Source organism: Coffea eugenioides, chromosome 5 (genome assembly GCF_003713205.1).
Source record: "Coffea eugenioides isolate CCC68of chromosome 5, Ceug_1.0, whole genome shotgun sequence".
In the NCBI taxonomy this organism is placed as follows: domain Eukaryota; kingdom Viridiplantae; phylum Streptophyta; class Magnoliopsida; order Gentianales; family Rubiaceae; genus Coffea; species Coffea eugenioides.
Genome location: NC_040039.1, coordinates 1,716,650 through 1,739,672, shown reverse-complemented (window position 1 = coordinate 1,739,672; position 23,023 = coordinate 1,716,650). Strand labels below are relative to the sequence as shown.

The 23,023-nt window shown below is 33.6% G+C and overlaps 2 protein-coding genes across 2 annotated transcripts; one reads left to right on the top strand and one right to left on the bottom strand.

Moving 5' to 3' along the window:
• Positions 1 to 32: 32 nt before the first annotated feature.
• On the bottom strand, positions 33 to 2,454 carry LOC113770603 (oxygen-evolving enhancer protein 2, chloroplastic-like). Its single transcript, XM_027315118.1, has 4 exons — positions 2,083 to 2,454; positions 1,348 to 1,580; positions 1,200 to 1,250; positions 33 to 623 (listed from the first exon to the last, which is right to left on the bottom strand). The coding sequence occupies exons 1-4, from the start codon at positions 2,327 to 2,329 to the stop codon at positions 363 to 365; spliced, it is 792 nt and encodes a 263-aa protein (XP_027170919.1). The 5' UTR covers positions 2,330 to 2,454; the 3' UTR covers positions 33 to 362.
• A 12,401-nt stretch (positions 2,455 to 14,855) lies between these two features.
• LOC113772048 (auxin transporter-like protein 2) lies at positions 14,856 to 20,213 on the top strand. The gene is made up of 9 exons (XM_027316586.1): positions 14,856 to 14,940; positions 15,219 to 15,432; positions 15,557 to 15,742; positions 15,952 to 16,064; positions 16,808 to 16,991; positions 17,080 to 17,177; positions 17,826 to 18,033; positions 18,115 to 18,372; positions 19,815 to 20,213. Exons 2-9 carry the CDS (start codon positions 15,241 to 15,243, stop codon positions 20,019 to 20,021), a joined length of 1,446 nt encoding a protein of 481 aa, XP_027172387.1. The 5' UTR covers positions 14,856 to 14,940; positions 15,219 to 15,240; the 3' UTR covers positions 20,022 to 20,213.
• The last annotated feature ends 2,810 nt before the right edge of the window (positions 20,214 to 23,023 follow it).

The window sequence follows — 23,023 nt, the reverse complement described above, 5'->3', positions numbered from 1 at the left end:
GGGCAGTTTCTGAGTTTGATCCTACTGGTATGTACAATAGCTGAGACCATCATAGATTTTGATCTTTACATGGAGAACAAGAAGAAGGAATGATAAAGCTATTTTGGATCTTCGTATGGCCCAAAGAAATGAAAGTGCTAATTATGGCCAATTACCACATGGCTTGCACCACTAGAAGAGATGAAAGGAGGCAAAAGTTTTGGTTCATTGTAGAGGGTTCTTATATGCAAAGTTATACTTGAATTATCCACATTAGCGTTGAATAGCTCTAAAGCTCCTGGTAGAAAGTTTGAAGGACTCAACCATACATCCAACACTTTTTTAAGGATGAGTTACAAACAAAGCAAATCCAGAAGTCCATCTCAAGCAACACTGAAAGAACCTGCTGTGCTCTCAATATATTTCCTGGCACCTTTGAACCATCTCTTGTCTCCTGCTTGTGCCTTGCAAATCCAGAGTTTTCCATCTGATACAGTGGCTCTAATAAGTTGGTGTTTTCCTCCCTCATCTCCATCAGCAGTTCTTGTTAACACAGCTATCACATAGTATTGCTTTCCATTAACTATTGGAGTTTCTTGCTCTAATATGTTAGCGGTTGCCACGGTGTTTGGTTCGAATCCACCCTAAGATTTTTAAAACCGAATTATGGTGATCAAAGATGAGGTTAATAAATGAATGCCATCATAAACAAAGCAAAGGATGTTTGATTTCCTAACTAATAATGGAGAAAGTTCATGGAAATGTCTGATATCTATGGCTCCGTGTGGATTGGCCGTTTTTTCAAAAACAAGTTTTTCAAATATAATACTACAGTAATACATAATAACTTAAAAAGAATTTCATCCACACAATATATCAAAATTATCAAAAAAATTTTATATGTACTGTTACAGTAAAATTTTTCAAAAACATTTCCAAAAATAGCTAATCCAAAGTTCATGAGAAGCCATTTTGAGGAATTACATGGATACTTTTTCTCTTGAAAATGTGAAAGTTATTTAAAAGCACAAGTTGTTTCAAAAGGAACCTCACATGTTCAACTCTTTTGTCAGCTTAAACTGAAATTAGGAAAAACAAAACATCTTGTAGCATCTAACCACATGCTCAAAGCCTAATGCAAATTCCAAAAGGCAATCAGGTTCATATCATTTAACACTGAAAAAGAAGTATAAGAGGTTTTAGCTGTGCAGGTGAATTACCTCTGCTTCAGTTTTGCCAGCATAGACTTGTTTTCCCAGCAAGTAGTCCACCTGAAAGACATTCAATACTTAGTTTCCTTCCCAATTAAAACTTCAATCCAAAATATGGGAGTTCTGCGTTGAATTCCAAAGACAAAAATTTGATTACCTTTGAGAGGAATTCCTCAGGGGGACCATAGTCAGTGATGGATTTCTTGTCACATGGGATGATTATAACAGAGACACTGCTGTTGCTATCGAAGTTGTCTTCATATCTAAGAACTTGGCCAGGGAACTCAACTTCTTTGCTTGGGTTCCATTTTGAGGGAATCGACAGCTTAAAACCAGCTCCATTGTAAGGAATGTAATCCGTGTTTGTCTTTGGTTTGCCGAAAACATTAGCTGCCATCAACATCAATATGGATTAGCTCCTTGATTGATAAATTTAGTCCTAAGAAAATGGAACCCAAAAACAACTGTACTATGAACGGATGTCAATGAACTTGTGATTTTGATCCAATAATCAATGACTCTTTCTATGCAATACAACTATTCTAAAGCCTGATCAAAGAAAAGCTTAGCCATCATAAGAAGTTGATTAAGCCTACTACAAGAATAATCTGTGACAAAAATCTTGTCTGAATAAGAAGTTGATTTTCCTAAGAATCTTTCCTCAAGAATCATACGCAGCAAATATAACTATTTCTAAAGCCTGATCACAAAGAAAGATTGGCAAACACAAACAATCTATCAATAGTTAATCTTTCTGGCCTGAAAATACATTAATCCTACGATAAGAATGTGTGACAAAATTCGAGTCCAAGTAAAAAAGTTGGTTTTGCCAAGAAACTTTGATAAAAAATCACATAGTAGGACTATATTATGTGTGTGTGTGTAGTATTACCGGCTTCTCCATAGGCGGCATCAGCAGGTGAGACTTTTGAGCCAACAGCAGCTGCACCAATGAGCAGAGTCAGAGCCAATCTACGAGAAACAGCAGCAACATTGCTATCATCTTCTTCTTGAACAGTCTGCTTTTGGGCACGGCAGACTAGTTGGTTGGGCTTAAGAGGTAGAACATAACGTTGTGATGATGTTCTTGCTGGGGTAGTGATGGCATGATGGTGCAAGAAGCATGCAGTTGAGGCCATTTCTCCTCGCTCTTTACCCTAAGTTTCCCACAGATTCTTTAATCTTCTGGTGTTGTTTTGGACCTTCTGGTGTGATATGGAGAGAGGGGAATAGGGACTCAATTAGCTAAGGTTGTGTTTTTTTCTTTCTTTTTTGGTGATATGTGAAGGGAAATGTCTGGTTTTGGATTTGGGTAGATTAGATTTATGATGTAGGATAAGGTTGTAGAGGCTCTCATTGGTGCCAGATGGCACTGCTTTGTTTTCCACTTTGTTCTGAATTCTAATGCAATCTCCAGGTCATTTGAGCTGGGGTCCCCTATCCCAGATGGAAGAATGATCCATTTTTTACATAATTAAGCTTTGCATGGTTGGTTTTGAGGTCGGATTGACAAAACAACATCAGTAAATTCTCAGAATATAATAAAGCAGCTCTTTGATAAAATCAAATGGAGAAGGAATTTAGATACAAAAAAAAATTAAAAATAATAAAATTAAAAAAAAATCAAGCATTATATGCATTTAGTATGTAAGTAATTAAGCAGTTGTTAACTTACAAGTACTAACTGCAAAGGGTTAGTTTGGAGTTGAAATTAAGTCAGCAGTCATCTTGAATATCAAAGCATATTTGTACCTCAGCAGGGTAATTTTTAGTACCAAATCCTCAAAAGGAAGGGACTTAAGTTAGTAAAGCAAAATTTTGTCCAAAATAAAATAAAGCAGGATCTAATTGGATAGTTATAGCATTAGCTGCACCCCTGTTAGAACATAAAACCGACCAAAAAAAAAAAGAGTAATTAAAAAACAAAAAAAAAAGTTGCATACCACACTTTAGTAAATTTAACGTAGCTTACTCGAGACGAAAATTTAAAAAAAGGACAAAATTGCAAGATGGTATCCGTGCTTAAAAGGTAATTAGAATTAGTGGTGAGATTACACTAATTAATGGTTATGAATGGTAGGACGATACGTGAATTTTAACAACAATTAAAGTAGGAAAACATTCAACTATTGACTTTATTGTACTCTCTTGACATACACGGTTAATTTTCACCTCAATTTGCATGTAGAGTACCCAGATTTCATGAAGTCCATTATGTTAATAGGTTAAACGGCTTTCAACAGCCTAACGTACCTGGATTGAAAACCTTGTATTGATTTGCAGAGAAATATTTAGATAGGATGAGCGGTTAGAAGCTCAAGTAGTGCAAACAAAATAGGATTCTGGCGAAGAATTTTCACCGAGTGGGCGAATTGCATAAACATTGATTTCAGAGTCGATGCTGCATTTGGATTGAGGGATTTGACGAAAGATTTAAAATCTTCCTAAATCCTTCTAGTTGTTTAGATTACTTAGGAGGTATTTAAATTTGTAAATCACAAAATATTCTATTGTCTAAAATGTATTTTGATAATCAGTAATTTACAAATCTAAATGCCTCTTAAGCAATCCAAACTACTAAAGCGATTTGAGTGGATTTCAAATCATTCATTAAATTTGTCAATCCAAAGTCCAAACGGAGCCTACTATTTGAAATGTTTGTAGGGCTAAAATTCAAATTTATAAAATACATTTTTTTAAAACTTTTATTTTTCACAAGGAAAATACATAATATTTTTTGGACTTGTGGGATGATGGCGACTCCCCATCCTCCTGTTTTCGTCCTTGATTCAAAGTGATTGGGATTTCAGACGTTTTAATGGCCTACATAATTACCTCTCGATTTGGCTTGGCAAAATGTATTAGGAAGCAAGTGAACAGGAAAAATTCATCCATCCCATCACAAGAAAACGACTTACTAGCTGATAACAGACTAATTGAGAATGATACACACCACAAAATAGTCAGTATGGACTTATTTTCACTTACACCTAGGGTGCTAGCAAGTCAAGCTGCTCGCGAGTAGCTTGATCAAAAGCTTGACTCGAGCTCGAGATACTCGTTAAATTTAACGAGTCGAGTTCGAGCTCAAGAAATAAGTACTCGAGTGCTCGCCGAGCTTAATCGAGCTTTCATATTTTATTTATATTAAATATTTATATTATATTATATATTATATATTTTTTAAAAAAATTATAGATGTATTTCAAAACTCGAGCTCGAGCTCGAGTAGCTCGGGCTTGATATTTACTCGATCTTACTCGAGTTCAAACGATTCGAGCTTGAGTTTAGTTTTATTTCATCGAGTCGAGCTCGAGTCCAAATTTTTTTACTCGATCGAGCTCAAGCTCGAGCTCGAGTAGCACAAATTTTGATCGAGCTCGAGCTCGAGTATGGTGCTACTCGAGCTCAACTCGGCTCGATAGCACCTCTACTTGCACCTCGTACCTCATTTCTAGTTTTCACTTTGTAACTTAAATTTCAATTCTGAAGATTTTTTTTTTATAAACCCTGTACACGGGGAGGGATGCAAACCCATTATTTTATTAAAAAATTTTAATAAATGGATAGGAGGGAATATATACCTAACCTCCTTTACATAAGAAAAATAATGAAAAATGAATACTACTCCCTTACAGAAGTGAATCGAATTCCTTACAAGCTTTGAAGATATTGCATCTAAACTTTTAGATTTGTCAAATTTTGATCCAGTTGTTTATCTTGTCATAAAAGTTGAAATGAATTTCCGTAGTGGAAGTTGTTATTTATCTTCAAAATTCAATTTACACTCTTGACATGTTTCTCCTTTCTACTTTGCACCCCCAAACTTCACATTGCACATTTTATCTTGTGTTGATCTATTTCACAATAATTTTTTAGAGTAAAATGGGAATGGTTTATTTCATATTTGGCTTACCTCGTAACATCATATTCGTGGAATATGTTATCTGAATCTTTAAAAATGCAATAAATGTGTGTGTGTATGGATATACCGAAAGACTTGAACAATATAACCAACAACCTATATATTACTAGGAATAGAACCTAAACATTCTAATCATTGTGTTAGTAGATAAATCCTCCACAAATAAATTTGTTGCCCTCTACTTCTTATGATATACCTAAATTAAAATCATACTTATTTAGGCATTTGCACTTTACTTTGTGTTTTATAATTAATTTTTCAGTCATTAGCCAAATTCTGGGGTTCTAAATGTCCAAATATTGGAGTTTCGGGGTGCAATTTAGAAGTGGATAATAAGATAGGAATGTAAAAGCTGATTTGTTTTTTTTTTGGGAAAGAAAATCTGAATTCAACTAGCTGACTAACCCTACACCCCAAAAAAAAAAAAGATAAACTAAAAAATTGGATCACATTCAAAGTTGTCAACTGAAAATAAAAAGAAAAAAGGTTACCAGTTCAATATTCAGTAATGCTAGCAACTAAGGTCAATATTTACAGTTTATAATTCTGTGTTTTTACTTGTTAAATATAAAAAAAAAAAAGAATAATAAGAGAAATAGAAAAGAAAAAATAATTATAAATCTCATTCTTTGTATATGCATACCTAACAAGAGAGTTTATTAAAATGATAAGGCTAATATTATCGTTTTATGTGACTAAGAGAGATAGGTGTAATTTTTAAAACTTTGAAAAAGCTCAATGAAATTGTTAAAAATCATAGGAGAGGCTTCTAAAATTATCTCTATTAACAATTATCCTTAAGAGGGATATCTTTTATAGTTAAAAGTATCCAACGTTATAATTTAAGAACTAAATTGAGAATTAAGATATAACGAGGGGTGCAAAATGAAATTGACCATAATATTCATGCTCATGCATATTGCATTTGGTATTGGGAACTCCTCGAATCATATTCATGGCCCTTGGTAATTATGCTTTGTGTATATAGTTAATGAATATTAATTACAAGTGTTGAAAATTAGGAAATCACTAGTGTCAAAATCTTCATTGGGTTACCTCTCTCTCCTTGATTTCAATGTGAAAACAGCATTTTTTATCCATGAATTTCTTCCCTTGTGATTTGTTGTGTTCCTGAGGCTAGAATTTCTGAAAAATCTTCTATATATCTTGTTTTTGTAATTTGTGTTTCCATAGGAATTTGCTAAAAACCATGGTCTGATTACCTTCAATATTGACATAAAGAATTAGTGTGTATTATTTCCCTGTTGTTCAATAAGATGCCCAATTGAAACCCAGAGATAAAGGACAAATTGATGAACTTCTGGGCATTTGACTTAGACTACTCCGGCCATTCCAATGGTGGCTGGAACCCGTGAGAGTTGCCGGAAAGTCAAGAGTAGCAGCCATGGCGTTTTGGATGTAGGAAGAAGATGTTGAATTTTCTGTAATTGCAACTTAGTTTCTCTAGTTTCGTTTCTTTCTAAACTGTACAACCAACTTTCTGTGATTATTAGTTTGTGCCCACAATGTTTTCAGTTTGGTCCTTAAGATAAACTTACTGGATTCTAGCCTAATTAATCTCTTATCAAGTGTCAATTACTTTCAATCAGTCATTTGTTTTGTCTCTTACTACTCAAGTAAGCCAAAAAACGAGACACATATAGGATCTTTTGTAAATTTTTCTTATTTATTTATTCTTATTTTTGGGAAATAGAGTCGCTTGTTGGAGCACATTGGCCTTAAAACAAAAAATGAAATTAAACTGGCAACCAGGTGCTGCCTAGGTGTAGGTAGGTGCTCAAGGCGGACACCTTGACTTTCCTGTCTTACAACTAAGCTCTCGAACTCATTTTATCTGGCATTTGAAAGATCGGGAATTGTTTAGGCAAAAGGTTTTTACTTTATTAAAAAAAATATATATTTTTTGGCTTAGTATACACTTAAAACTCAATATCAAGTTTATGATTCCTCAATTTGACAAAACTCTTTCCCTAGACTTTTAATGGACCAAAAATATTGCATTTCTGCAACGTACCATTCTTGGTCCCACTTTATGTTTCTGTTTTACTCTTTTTTTTTATTAGAAAACTAGAAAGAAAAATAAATTTTAGCTTTTTTGTTGAGTTGAAAAACTAACTTACTGATGCCGAACTCTGGAGGTTGAGCTCATTCTACATTTTTCTTTTATTTAACCGATTGAGTGGTTTCTATATTATCTCAAAGTTAAAGTTGAACAGTTCATCAATAAGGTCATGGTCTTCGAAAATTTAAACTTCCCATATACATGTTTAATAACTTTGTTTTGCGATTATTTTTCTCTTACCTTTTAAGACATTGATTGATTGACTAAGATTTGGTAAAATTTGTAAATCTTTTAGGGTAAAAAATAAAAAAACCCCTGTGGTAAATCTAATACACAGAAAAGCCCTTCGTGGTTTCAAAATGTACAACACGACATCTTATACTTTAAATTAAATAGTAAAGGTGATGGAATCCGTTAAACTTAACGGAAATGAACGAAATAACCAAAACGTCCTGATATAATTAACTAAAAGACAGGTCAAAAAATCATTTGTTTTATTCTCTAGATAGAGAGAATTGAGAATTAAGAGGTAGAACATGTATATTTATTAAAAATTACATATAATTTTTTTTTTAGATTCCAATAAATCATTTCCGTTAAGTTTAATGGATTTTGTTACATTTACAATTTAATTCAAAACATGAGGTATCATATTATACATTTTGAAACTACGAAGAGCTTTTCTGTATATTAGGTTTACCATAAGGGTTTTTTTTTTTATTTTTTACCCAATCTTTTAAATTGTTTAATTGGAATCATGTAGTCTACCATTAATAGAATATACAAATTTTACGTGTCCATAGAGTACAAAATAGCATGTCAAGGTCTCATTTTGAGCATATAAGACTTAAAATAATGAACTTAAAAGTGCCCCAACTACAATAGTTCAGGTGGGAGGAGAGTAGCGGGAGAGAGGTGGAGTTGGAGGGAGAGGGAATTATAGTGAATAGAGCAGTCAAAAGTGTGCAGTCACAGGGTAGGTGAAGTAGCAAAGAAAGGAATGAGGGGAAAGGTAGTGTGCATGTTTGACGTATTTTTTTTTAATATATCTTTATATTTTTGGTTGTATTTTTTAGGGCATTTTAGGTTTACTTTAGATACTTTAGAATTTTTTTTCCCGACAAAATAGTTATAAAAAAATGTCTCCTAACAATGCCGTACAATTAATTATTTATTTGTTCATATGTAGTTTAGTTTAGGGTACAACATGAAAGAGGCAAATTTTTTCAGAATGAGACAAACATTATATAGTTGCAACAATATACAACAACTGAACATAATTTTCTAAGCAAATTTATAGTCTTGTTAGGTTGATAATTAGGCCACTGCCTACCTTTCATGGTCAGAAGCTTTTCTTTGACACATATTGATAAAAATTAACACTATTTTGTCTTTTAATGTTTTTACCAGATAATATTATTATTTGATGTATGTATGAACCCTGCATAGCACTGGTGAGAACGGTAGTAGATAGAATGATATAAAATTTGTGTTGGAAGATATAGGTCATTGAAACAGAGGAATTATTATAGATTTTGATTTGATAGGAGAGAGCATGGTTTTTACAATTAATTTAGTTACTTAAATTACTTTGATGATCTGATTAGAGAATTAGAGAACAAGTTACTCTCTTTACATAGACTGCCGATGCAAAGTAGGAAGACTTTAGTGACCGTTTGAGATTATGGTGGCTTATCAAAAACCATAATGTTTGGATGCATACTTGCATAAAATCCTTTTCTACTTAATAATGTATATTTATCTATTCATTCAGTTTAGGTTTAATGATAAAACAGTAAAAAAGTTAAATTTTTTAAGACATAAAATTTATTCTAAAAGTGCCAATTTTAAATTTGTGCTAAACGATGTTTTAGAGATCAAAATCTCTACTTGTAAACTTAAAAAATGAGGCTAATCAAACACATTAAAAGTACTTTTATCTCCCTAACTAATTAGAATAACTAATTAACTATGATTACTTGGGCGAAAGCTATAGTTGAATTTTGAGTTAAATAATTACCCGAAATGATAACTGACTTAATATTGTGGAAAAAAAACTGTAATGAAAGTAGAAAATTTTGGATTCAATACTTTCCACTTATTAAAAAAAAAAAAACTTAATATAGTGAAAGTGATTGTCATTTTCCTGCATAAATATAGTGTGGTTACGTTAGAGAGATGTAATTAATAAGTCTGTAATAAGTGTTCAGGTTCACTTGTCACTGTTCTCGTTCCACAGTTTCCCTTGGAAAAAGGAAGAAGCTAGTTATAGGACAAAAAGTGCTACTTCTTCAACTCATACATTAACTAAGCCAAGTATGTCAAGAAAAAGAATAATACAAAAATGCTTCCCACTTTTCATTATTGTCGAAGAGCTATTTACAAAACTTGGGCTTAAAACTATGGAATAATTTATTACTAGCTATCAAAACATACAAATAAAGGCAAACAAAATCACAGTAATTGCAAGAGATAAAGTGACAGTGTAAAGACGTTGGGAAGCAAAGCAGTCAAAATCATAGTTATGGCCTTATGGGAACAATTAGTAACGTGAATTGGGGAGAATTATGGAGATTTATTTCAGCTTTTGAAAGTAAAATAGGAAGAAATGTAATTTTGGTTCCCAATGTTTGGTACTTGTGTGGCATTTAGTCTCTAAAGTTTCACTAATGACAAATCTGGTTCCTAATGTTGACACTTAGTGCGATTTTAGTCTTCAAAGTTTGGGGACAGACAAATCTGGGCTTGAATATTCTCAATTTGAAATAGATTTAGGACAACTAATAGATTTTCTCAATTATTAAAAAACTGTCACGTAAAAGTAATTACATGTTAATTAAGTAAATCTTTTGAACGAAACAAAACAATAGCTAATTTTGAACAATAAAAATAACTTATTTGATGGCAGGTAAGTAACTAATTAACCAAGTAACAAAACAAAAAGAAATTGTTAAATTATATGTAAAAATTGAGTGGTAGGGTTTTTTTCGGTTCGAGAAAGTAAGGATAGAGAGTAAAAATGAGTTTTGAATCAATGAACTAGATAGTCCGACTAGTTTCAGTTTTGTGGTTTAACAATTTTTTAAATTTTTGTTGGTTCATTCATTAGCACATGATTAATTAGTTATTTAGTATTCTTATTAAATAAAGTTAGTCGCTATTTTGCTTCTTTATCTTTAAATTCAATTTAATAGACACACAATTGCATGTGACTAAATACTCTTAGTAATCAGAAATTTTTTTTTTCAAATGTCCTAGATCTGCTTTAAATAGATATAATGAAAACCAAATTTGTTTTTACCAAAAACTTGAGAGCTCAAAAATGAACATGTGCTAATGTGCGCGAAAATAAATAAATAGTTGAGAATCATATATATATATATATATATTTGAAGACAACTTTTCAGTCTGGACCTTCCATTAAGCGTTCAACTCCTTATTCTATTTTTTTAGAATTTTAAATTATTTTATTTATAATAAATTCTTTTTAGTTACGAATGGTTATTGCTGCTTCTAATCATTCCCATTGCCATTAGCAATAAAACAAAAATGGTGGGGTCTAAGGGGGGAAAAAGAGCGAGTCCTAGGATTCTCATCACGAAACTAATAAACCCTCGAGGGATGGGGTTAACCTAGAACAGATTCTCTCAAAAAGAAAGAAAGAAAATGTCCTAACATTGATCCACCAATCAACCTTGAGGGGAAAAAAAACAAGAAAAAGAAAATGTGACATTGGAAAGTCAATAAGTTTTTTTACCTTAAACATACGAGGACTTGCGGATAAAAAGATAAACATGACTTTTGAAAATGAGTTTTTTTAATTAGTCGTTAACACACTTAAACTTCATCCAATTTATTATGTTTATATACACACTACTAATTATGACCTTTCTTTAATTGATATTATCTTTTGAAAAATTTTACATCTGAATATATTTTAACTGAGTGCATATTAGATAGAACGTTTCAAAATATGGCGATAGCCAAGCAAATATTATTGAATGGACCATACGCAAACATAAAGTCAAGCTGATGTGAGACCATACCCATCCTTAAGTTGTAATCACTCCAGATTCTAGGCTTTGCACATTTTTCAGCTGAAAGAATTTGTGAAAAAGTAATTGTTTTACGTAAAGCAACTAAAGTACTACAGAATCATCGTTATGATGTTCCATTTTATGAGTTTGACTCACTAACAACACTTGTCCGACTCGAAATATGTTCGGTTCTACAAAGAACTCTTTCCTTGTCTGCCATTAAAAGTTTGAAATTGGAGGTATAATTGACGGAATTAAAATGTAATACACAATCATTGTCCCGTGTGAAACACGACTTCAAAGACCATGGAATTTTAATATGTTCCACTATTGGAATTGCACGACTCTAATATGGCATTAGAATTTAGAAGTGATGAGTTCACGATTTTTTTAAATAATTTTTATATATATTGACAGTGTATATATTATTATGATTAGATATACGATATATATGCAAATTTTAGATTTTAAATTCAAATTCAAATTACGTGTCATGCATCTAATGGTGAAAGTGTATACACGATCAGTATATAGAAGATTAATCTTTTTTATAATAAATATGAAAATATATTAAAGCAAATAAAATTGGTTCAATACAATAGTGCCGGGGGAATTTAACACCCCTAAACCATCAATCAAAATAGAACCTAACTGAGGAGGACATGAATCTAAGAGTGAAAAATTAGACAAAAGAAATACACCATTCTTGGCTAAAGCATCCGCTCCTCTATTTGAGTCCCAATAGATGATTTTTCTTTTTAACCACTCAATCCAACTCTCCCCCGCCACCAGTAGCTGTGTTCAAATTTGGGAGTTTTGGGAGGATACTATAGGATTCTGTGTTGTGAACAAATCCAATTCAATATTTTAGACTAGAGACCCAACGACTTGGGCTGCCTCAGTCGATTCTGTTCGTGCCAAGATAGCCAGCCAAATCACTCCTTGCCATTTCATCTGAACAAATTTTAAACACGTTGCTGCATTTTTGTCTTTAGTGTGTGTGATAGGCATGGCTTCAAACTTCTACTGCTTACAAATATGAAATTAGTCTTTAACTCAAAATATTCAGTGACTTGTTTCTTTTTTCTACAACCTAAACCTTACATGGAAAGTGGAGAAAGAAAACTAGAAAAGGGTTTAAAATTAGGGATAATTTCACAAACCTCTCCTGAGGTTTCTGACAATTACAATTAAAGAGGTCTTCTCAGGTTTTAAAAATTACATATACCTCCCTTACTTTTTCTGTTTAGTAACAATGTAGGTCCAAGAGCTTAGATTTTCTTTCAAAAATTCTCAATTGTCCTTTTGTACAAAACTAAGAAAGAAAAGTATAGTATATTCAATCATTTTCTTCCATACTTTGCATAAATCAACAAGCCAAATCCCTAACAACCATCCAAACATAAGTTCTAAAATCAAATAGCTATTCAAAAGATTCCAAATTGCATATATAGTATCAATACTTGCCACGATAAAAAAAACACACACACACACACACACCCACAAAATCCCATTGACAATCAATTTTATACCTCCAAATTAAATATCAATGCTCAAATGCCTTTTTAATATAAGCCAATTTGACCTAGAACCACTATTACAACTCTCCTATGGCCTTAAAAATATTAATATCTAAAAAGTAGAGAATAAATTCTATCTCCACAATAAAATCATAATAAAAAATTTCTAATCCAATGAAAGAAATCATTATGTAATTATTGACATTTTATAAAAGTTTTTCTTAACAACAAACAAAATATGACAAATTCCACGTCTTTAGTTCTTTTTCTTATTTCAATCATCAATTTCATTATTTATTTCTCTATCATTGCGAGTCTTTTCATTTTTTCTAGTTAGTCTACTCCATTTTTAAATTTTGTAATATCAATTTGCTAATATCCATAGAACTGAAGATAATAAAAAGAGGTTCTAATAACTAGAAAATAGACAAGAGACAGAAAAAATAGGTTTTTTTTTAGGTTTTGTAAATTTATTGCCTTAAATTTAAAATTATCTACTAAGCGGAGGGCATTATACGTATTTTACTATGTCAAGGGAGTTAAGTGTAATTTCTTAAACCTGAGGGGAGCTGAGTGAAATTGTTAGAAACCTCAAGGGAGGTTTCTGAAATTATCCCTTAAAATTAAGCTGATTCAGAGACCTTTTATATGTCTTAATAATTAGACAACATATTACCTTCCAAGGACTAATGGGTTGAAATTAGGATAGTTTTGGGGTTTGAATTATATTTGCATAATGACTTTTATTTTATTTTATTTTTCTTGTCAATATTTTAGTGCTACCATGATACGCCCTCCCTCCTTGACATTTGTTAAATTACAAAAGGAGAAAAAGTTTTGCACTGATGGGAACCTGGACGTACCCTACATCACAACGTATACCAACCTCATCGTTGATCATTAGGTCTCCCACTAAACCCAAAGTCAAAACTTGTTCAATGGCTGCTCTTTTATCAAAAGAATTACAGATAAGCAGCAACAAAATGTTCAATTGATGGGTTCCCACCTAACATATAATCCCAAATTGTTTGTCTTATCTCAAGATTTCAACTTTTTAAGAATAATAACTTGATCATGTATTAGTAGATTTGTTTTGAAATTTACCTACTAAAGTTCAATTTTTAAATTTAAATTTAATACAAAAAATAGATAAAGTGATGATAATATTAAAAATAGAGAACAAAAAGTATTTGACTTTAATATAAAATATAGATAAATTAGAGATAATATTAAAAAAGAGAACAAATGTAATTTTAACTTTGATAAGATAGATAAATATTTTAGGATGTTTTAACTTAAAAAAATGACACTTTTAATAAAATCGAGAAAGTGCTATGAATGATCAGAGTCAAAAAGAGACAATGGGATCTGAGACAGGGAGGATGTCTTCATGGAAATAAAAAAGAAACCACTGACGCCAAGTCCCTTGCATGGCGTAATTTGTTTTTCTCCGTCTGTCTTTTCTCTATCGCTTCTGGACTTTTCACTAATATCTACCCATTAATCACCATCATCACTTGCAAACCACCATGAACAACCACTACCACCACCACGATCACCCATCGGTATCCCTTCCACCATCATCACCCACTGTCATTTCTTCCATCACCACCACCAGCCATAAAAATCGTAAAGAAAAAGAGTGAACAAAACTCCAAAATGATGAGTATACAGTCATGAGTGAACCGAAGTTCCCTCACTAATAAGATCCGTCAGTCTCTCAGGAACTCCAAGACGATCGACAACATACGAGAGGATTAAGACAGGAGGAAACAGTTGACAGTTAGATTTTGTGTTTCATCGCTTAGCAAAAGGGTAACGAAGTATCCTTTCTTTTCCTGCTGAAAACCAGAGTCCCATCCTACAATCCTTTTACTCAGAGAGACCCTTTAGGTCTGTTTAGTGTACGCAGGAAGCAAACTTACTTTGTTTGTGGGCAATTTCATTCTCCAAGTTCATTTAATCAAAAAGTTGATGTGTTTTGTCTTCGCCTTTGCTGGTACAGCCCATTGTATTGTTTCAAACACATTAAAGGGTTCATTTATTGGAAGAGTGGTGAAAGAAAGATCTCTGTTGGTGAAATTTGTTGAATGGCATTTACTACTTCACTGGCTGCTCTCTGACTGACATTGGAAAACAACTTTCTGAGAAGTAGTAACCGCCGACTGAACCCTGTACAAATAGGGTAAACTAGGAGTCAAATCTCTGATTCTCTGTTCTACTTAATCTGGTTAATATCATCAGTTATTTTCGTACTCGTGCACATTCTTTGCCTATCCTTTTTAGTTGTATTTACAGGTTTGTTTTTTGGCCTAAAGCATTGATACACCCCTCCAGGAACTTTTTGGGGGGGGGGGGGGACGGCTTTTGACTCTTTTTTCCAGAGTTAGTTTTGGTAGTATTTCTCTTCTTTTTTTTTTTTGCCAAGAAATGTGGGATAGTTTTTACGTGATTCAATTTCAGAGTTTCAGGAAGGGAAGAAGCAATGGTGCCACAGAAACAAGCTGAAGAGGCTATTGTCCCTGGGGGCATAAGTGCGAATGACATAAGTGTGAATGACGGAACTCAGGGAGGAGAGGAAGAAAGAGTAGATCATGAGCCTAGGCATAGCTTCAAAAGCTTACTTTGGCATGGAGGCTCTGTTTATGATGCTTGGTTCAGCTGTGCCTCAAATCAGGTTATAATTCTGAAATTGCCCTCCACAAATTGTTGAAAGAGTAGAATTCCATGTCGATTGTACCCAAAGAAAAATAGAAAACACAAAACAAATAAAATATGAATCTTGGCTGTTTTGATCACAGGTAGCACAGGTTCTTTTGACTTTGCCATACTCTTTCTCCCAACTGGGGATGCTTTCAGGAGTCCTTCTACAGATATTCTATGGTTTATTAGGAAGCTGGACTTCTTATCTCATCAGTGTCCTCTATGTTGAGTACCGGACCAGAAAGGAGAAGGAGAATGTCAGCTTCAAAAACCATATTATTCAGGTTAGCACTGTGAGAAACTCTGCAAACATTTTGGAGGAACCCGAAAATCCCTCTATTCCTTTTTCCCCACCAACTGAATAAATACTAACACCATTTTAGTCTCCAACCTTAGTTTAAGAATATGCCTTGCCACTTTTTTTAAAAAAAAAAAAAAAAAGAATATGCCTTGCCAAAAGAAAAAAGTTCATAATTCCTATCTGTCTTTGCAGTGGTTCGAGGTGTTGGATGGTTTGTTGGGTCCACAATGGAAAGCTGTGGGATTAGCGTTTAATTGCACAATGCTCCTATGTGCTGCTGTTATACAGCTGATAGCCTGTGCAAGGTACATAGTCTTTCTTTGATCGTAAGACTTAGCAAAAGGCCAATTTCTCTTTTTTGATTTGCTGGGCTGATAGCATTTTCTTTAGAGCTTGTAAATTTTGATTACAGAGTTTGGTTAAGGTTTTTATCTTAGTTTACTAGAACTTTTAACAAACCAAGTAGTCCGCGAATATGTTCGCGTTCAACATGTTCGAATTGAAAAAAAAAAATTGATTGAAAAAAAAAATTGATCATTTAATAAACGAATCGAATTCGAACACAATATTAGACTCGTTTAATAATCGAAACGAACACGAATCTATTCACGAACACATATAATTATAAAAATAAATAAATTCAAACATAAATACATTTAGTATTATAAAATATATATTATATTTTACTAAAAAAAATAAGTATACATAATTTAATATTATTTTTTTAAAACCCTAAAATACAACTAAACTTATTCTAAATGATGTATTATTTATTAAAAATATAATTAAATCATCTACAAACTCAAATTCAATCTCAAACTCAAATTCAACTCTTTTAGTTTAATAAGACAAGTTCAAACTTGAACTTAAATATTTCTACAAATAAACGAATCAAATTCAAACAGTACTTATAATTTGTTTAATATTCAAGCCGAACTCGAACCTGTTGGTATAATATACGAACAGAGTCTAAACACCTACTATTCAACTCGATTCGACTCGTTAAAAACAATATAGCTTACGAATCTTGTTACTCTTGCAAGTGCAGCAATATATATTACATTAATGACAGACTGGGCAAGAGAACATGGACATACATATTTGGGGCGTGTTGTGCAACTACCGTGTTCATCCCCTCATTTCACAACTACAGAATTTGGTCATTTTTTGGTCTGGGGATGACCACTTACACTGCATGGTACCTAACCATCGCGGCCTTTATCCATGGCCAGGTATGATGGAAACGATGCTGATCTTGACTATCATTTTTGTACAGAAATTGTTGTTAATTCAGCAATTACATTTCTCTTTAATTTGTAGGTTGATGGAGTAAAACATTCTGGCCCAACAAAACTAGTATTGTATTTTACTGGTGCCACCAACATACTTTACACTTTTGGTGGTCATGCTGTCACTGTGTGAGTAATTTCTTCAACTGAACTGCAGGGAAATTTCTTATAGATACATATGCAAAAGCCATGGAATTTTGTCTTATGACACAGTTCTTTGTTGCTGGGAAATCTTCATATCATGTAAGAGTTCACTTGCAGATCTGATAAAAGACCCCTAACATTAATTACGCTTTTTAATTGTATATGTTTTAGAAAGAATATTTGAAGAGCAATTTAGAGATATTTTATAAGAAAGCTGATTGGTTATCTAATAAGATCAAGATATTAGAAGGCAATACCCGCGAGTACTTCTCAATAAAATGCATGTCCCTTGGTATTAAGATTGAATTGTTACATGTATCACTTGTTTATGAAGATCATAATCCTTATAGGATAAATAGAGACTAAATTTATCCTGGGAACATGCATCATTCTACAGGATAAATACAATCTCTAAAGCATTTTATTCGCCTGTCGTTTGAAAGAGGGCTCTGATGCTATCAGTTCAAATACAAGGACAGGCTTAAATTCATTAGGTTTGTTATGATATCTGTCAAGCATCTAAAGCTCCAGCCAGATGTCCTACTTTTCTGTTCGTCTTGAAAGGTGACAGTATAAAATACAAATTGGCCATGGGTTAATGTACTGATGCAAGAGTCTTGATGATGTCTTCAGGGAGATCATGCATGCAATGTGGAAGCCGCAGAAATTTAAGTATATCTATCTGTTTGCGACCATCTACGTCTTCACACTAACAATCCCATCAGCTGCTGCTGTTTATTGGGCCTTTGGTGACCAGCTCCTTGACCATGGAAATGCCTTCTCAGTGCTTCCTCGCACACGTTTTCGTGATGCAGCTGTTATTCTAATGCTAATCCATCAGGTCTTTAGTCACTATTTCTTCGACTGCTCACATTTGACTAATACAACTGACGACTAACTTGATTAAATGGCTCTGATGCAGTTCATAACATTTGGATTTGCTTGCACCCCTCTGTATTTTGTGTGGGAAAAAGTTGTTCGGATGCATGACACAAAAAGCATATGTTTAAGGGCATTGGTCAGGTTACCGGTGGTGATACCAATTTGGTTCCTGGCCATAATATTCCCCTTCTTTGGGCCGATCAATTCAGCTGTTGGAGCATTTTTAGTCAGCTTCACCGTCTACATAATCCCTGCTCTTGCACATATGCTTACTTACCGAAAGGCCTCGGATCGCCAGGTAACCAATGTTTTTAAATTCAAATCAAGGAGTGAATTATTTTGACAAAAAAAAAAAAAATCAAGGAGTGAATTAAAAGAGCTTTCGGTTTGCAGGTCAACCGGTTCAATCGTTTCAACTCTAGTTCAAAATGTTTAATCATTTTTTGTATATTTTAGTATTAAAATATTTGGATAAAGCTGAAATTCTTGTTTTAAAAAATAAGAAATTATTAACTCTGGTTGAACCTCCCGACTTTCACCGGTTCAACCAGTTTTTTATTGGATTTGACCGATTCAATTAAACTTTTGAATCAACTACTGAGTCGGACAAAAAATATGGCCAATTCGTGCTTTGATAGGCCGAATAGACCAGTCTGATCCAGTTTTCAAAACATTAGTAATTGGTCCATTCGCTTTTGGCTTTCATTACTCGAATGCTCTTTCAGTTGCTGGAACTGTCCCTATTAGTTATTATTACTAGCCGCATTTGGTACATTATATGTTTGGCTATCCCTCGTGATGAAATTGATTTGACTGGCTAGCAATGAAGCATCGTGACAATTGTAGTTTCAAAAATCAATTATTGGGAAATCATCTTATCCGGCATACAGACATTTCAAACTTTTGTAGGAATCAATGGTAGGGTTAAGCAATCTTAAATAGTCAGCTAGCTTCTTTCTTGACTGTTGCACCAGTAGAGTACATATAGTCTTCCACTATACACGTGATCTTAGTAAAGGGCACATCCAAAAAAGCTGTAAATTGAGCCTTTAGATAGCTGAAGAGTATGAGCAACATTGATATATCTAGTGAAATATACAAGAGAGCGTTTCATCCGAGCGTAATATATAAGAAAGCACAATTATGTCATACTGGCTAAGTGGCAAATTTGACTTCGTTACTGGTTTAGATTTCAAGGGGTCACAGAAATAAAACCTCTGCATTTTACAGAAGGGTGAAAAATTCCATATCAGCAAATTTACAATATGGGTTTGGTAGAGTTTCATTGCCATTGGGTATTTGCAGCAGTCAATCCTGCTAATGCTAGCCACATCCTACATTGAGTTACACGGCTGGCTGACCTTATCATTGTCCACATTTTGTCATATGCTATCTAATTTTAGTATTGACATAAAAACTTTACTTGGGTTGGCATCTCGGAGGAACGGTTGCTGAAGGTTATATGCGTTTTGCACACGGGGTAATTCTGTACATGGTGTAACTTACTTTTAACAACGTGTAATTTTAGAACAAAATTTTGTGGGTCCCACACATATTGTTAAAAACGAGGTACAATATGAGATCTGAACCGTATAATTTTTTTTGGCCAAATTTTGGCCGTGAACTGTCAGGAACGGTTGCTTCCTGCCCCTCTTCCCTCGAAGTAACGAGTACGTAAGAGATTTTGCACATTGTTTATGGATGTGAAATTTACAATTCCCCTGATCTTGGATGTTGCAGAATGCTGCAGAAAAGCCACCATTCTTCCTACCGAGCTGGACCGCCATGCATGTGGTGAACACATTCGTGGTGGGATGGGTTTTCGTGGTTGGATTTGGATTCGGAGGGTGGGCAAGCATGAGCAACATCATCAAACAAGTTGATTCCTTTGGTCTGTTCGCCAAATGCTATCAGTGCAAGCCGCCTCCTCCCACACACCAGCACTAAGCCGTGACACGATTAGTGTCGTACTAACCACCTCATACTGTGCATTTGTCTGCAGTACTGTGCTGTTGTTTCTCCCCAGATTTTATTTTGTCCAAACTTTTACAACGCAGACATAGTGATCAGTCTACTAGCGTTGACAGGGAATCAAAGGTTGACAACACATAGGAACTTCATCAATGATGCTATTACAAAATTGAAAAATAGATGGAAATAAGTGTGTGTACATTACTTGGCTAGACAAGCATGGTTCACTTTCCTATACCAAGTGGTGTGCTCGAAATTCACAATTAATTGATAAGTGATTTATAAGAATTTTATAAACGGTTTATAATTTCGAAAGCATGTATTAACTCGTGGTGATGAGTGGAGCTGAACTCGTCTAAACTTTTTACGGAAAAAAGGGCAAGCAAAAGTATTGGACCCCACTTATGACACATAAAACAATATTTACAATCTATGAATCTGTACTTGAACCAGTGGTGGAACATATTTAAGCTTGTGACTGATATTTTGGCCCAATGATGCTGAGGTTGGAATGTTTAGCCTATTCATAAAAATATAACAATTTGAATATTTATATAAAAACAAAAGGATGGACAGATAATAACACAATAAATTGGTATTTACCTTAGGATAGTTAATTACCAAGTCACCTTAGTAAATGTTGGCATGTTGGAAAAAAAAATGTTGCAAATGCAAAAGAAAAAAATCTTTAAAGTGATTCTCAGTTTAGGACTTCCTAATGCCGTTTAGTTACCCAATGCGTACACATGTTTATTTGTATGAGGTTCTATTACAAGTTATTAACTATTTAGTTTATGACAATGGGTTTAAAATAATAAAAGATAAAATTCCAAATATAGCATAAACATAATCCAATTACTAGTGATTCATAGTATTACATTACCATACTTAATGCCATTAAGTTAATGGGATGCAGGTGGCAGAAAAAAAATTTTGAATGTTGAATTCGTGTAAAAAGAATTAGTAAAAGATTTATTAGAAAACAAAAAAAAAAAGTCCAGATTAAATAAATAAGTAAAGAAAAAAGAGGTAACCTCAATCTTCAATCCAGAATATGCCGCCCAATCAAAAACATCCAGGGCAAGAAATGGGATTAATTCGTCGTCATTATTCCCATACCACCAATTCTGGTGTAAAACACCACAAAAAAAAAAAAATTTATTTCTCATCCACAACAATCTTGAATAGATATTAAACAAAAATAGATTACCCCTAACATCCATTCCAGAATTATCTTCCTCACGACTCTATCCATTTTACTACAATATTCTTCAGGCGGCAAATAAAATTCTTCAAAAGCTAGAAGGCCGTCCAACGACATCTCGAAAGTCAAGACACCATTAGCCATGATGATATAATTTGCAGAAAGATAGTAAAAGGGTTAAATGCAAAATGCACCCTCGAACTATGCTCAATTAGCAACTTGCCTCTTACACTATCAATTGTACCAATTTACGAGCTTATACTATGAGTTTTCGGCACATTGCTCCAACTAAATTAATGTGACCAGTAATTTTTTATTGGGTTAATTCCACTTTGTCCCCCCAAACTTTGGACGATTACCCACTTCAGTTCCTAAACTTCAAAATGGGACACTTAAATTCCTAAACTTATAAATACCTCCCACTTAAGGAAAATTGTTAACAAATCCTGAATGCCATTGGTGGTCGAAGTGTCCCATTTTATAAGGGTTTAGGGATTTAAGTGTCTCATTTTATAAGTTTAGGGACTTAAGTGGGAGGTATTTATAAGTTTAGGGACTTAAGTGTCCCATTTTGAAGTTTAGAGACTAAAGTGGGTAATCGTCCAAAGTTTGGGAGGACAAAGTGGAATTAACCCTTTTTTATTGGAAGGACAACAATAACCACACGAATAGTGTATTACCTAGAATACCCATTTCTTTAATTTGTTTTATCATTTTTTGTTCATTTTTATTTCAATCATGAACAATCTTACACCTCCCACCATTACCACTACACCAAAAATTCCTTGCTTTGAATAACCGCAATAGAAGAATTAGAAAAAGTCAAGGCTAGATTATATAAAACTAGAGCAAAATCAAAACTTTGTTTCAAGGCTAGAAACTCAGAAGCAACCTAAGCAAAAAATTGAAAATACACCTCATAAATCCATACCAGATCTTCAAATAGCAAAACCCATAGCATAATCTTATCATATATAGAACCAATCACACACTGTGGCTTTCAATATGCAGCAAAGGAAATAAATGCACCAATAACACGGACAATCATAGAAATTAGAAGGATAGAAAATGATGAGATTTGGGCCTCTTGAGTCAAAAAATGCTGGGAGATTGGCTAGCAGTGATGAGGGTTGGTAAATTTGAAACGGGTTGTAAATTTAGAACTTGAGAAATGAGGAAGATTCAAAGAGAAGACACTCAAGAGAGGGAGGTGATATTGAGATTGTGAGCTCAAAGGTTTGAAGAGGATGATTCGAGTAGAAGAGATAGAGAGAGATCCATATTAGGGAGTTTGAAGTGGAGATGGGATGGATAATAATTTGGTGGTGTACCAGCAAGTTTAGATCGAGAAGAAAGGAGGAGAGATGTGGGCAATTTGGATAGTTGATCATTTATTTAGGGTAAATTTGTCACATCACCTTATTAATTAACTTTGGAAGTATTGTATATAAAGAACTTTATATAAACTGGGAATGCCAGTTGAATTGTTGCTGGTCTTTCGTCCTCCTACTCGTGTGCAAATCACGTGGCTGTGCAAATCCTGTTGCTGGTCCTAAGTAGGTTGCGGCCTTTTTGCTCCTCCGTCATCATGCACTGTCATTTTTCACTTTCCCTGCACCATCTATCTTCTATTTTTTTTCCCTTGATTTTAGATTGGTCACTGTCCATTATTTGCTTCTTTTTTATATACCCATGCTGTTTTTTTTTCCGCTCCTTCTTTGTTTTTATATTTTATTATATTATATATTACATACATATCTTCTATTAGTCTTAT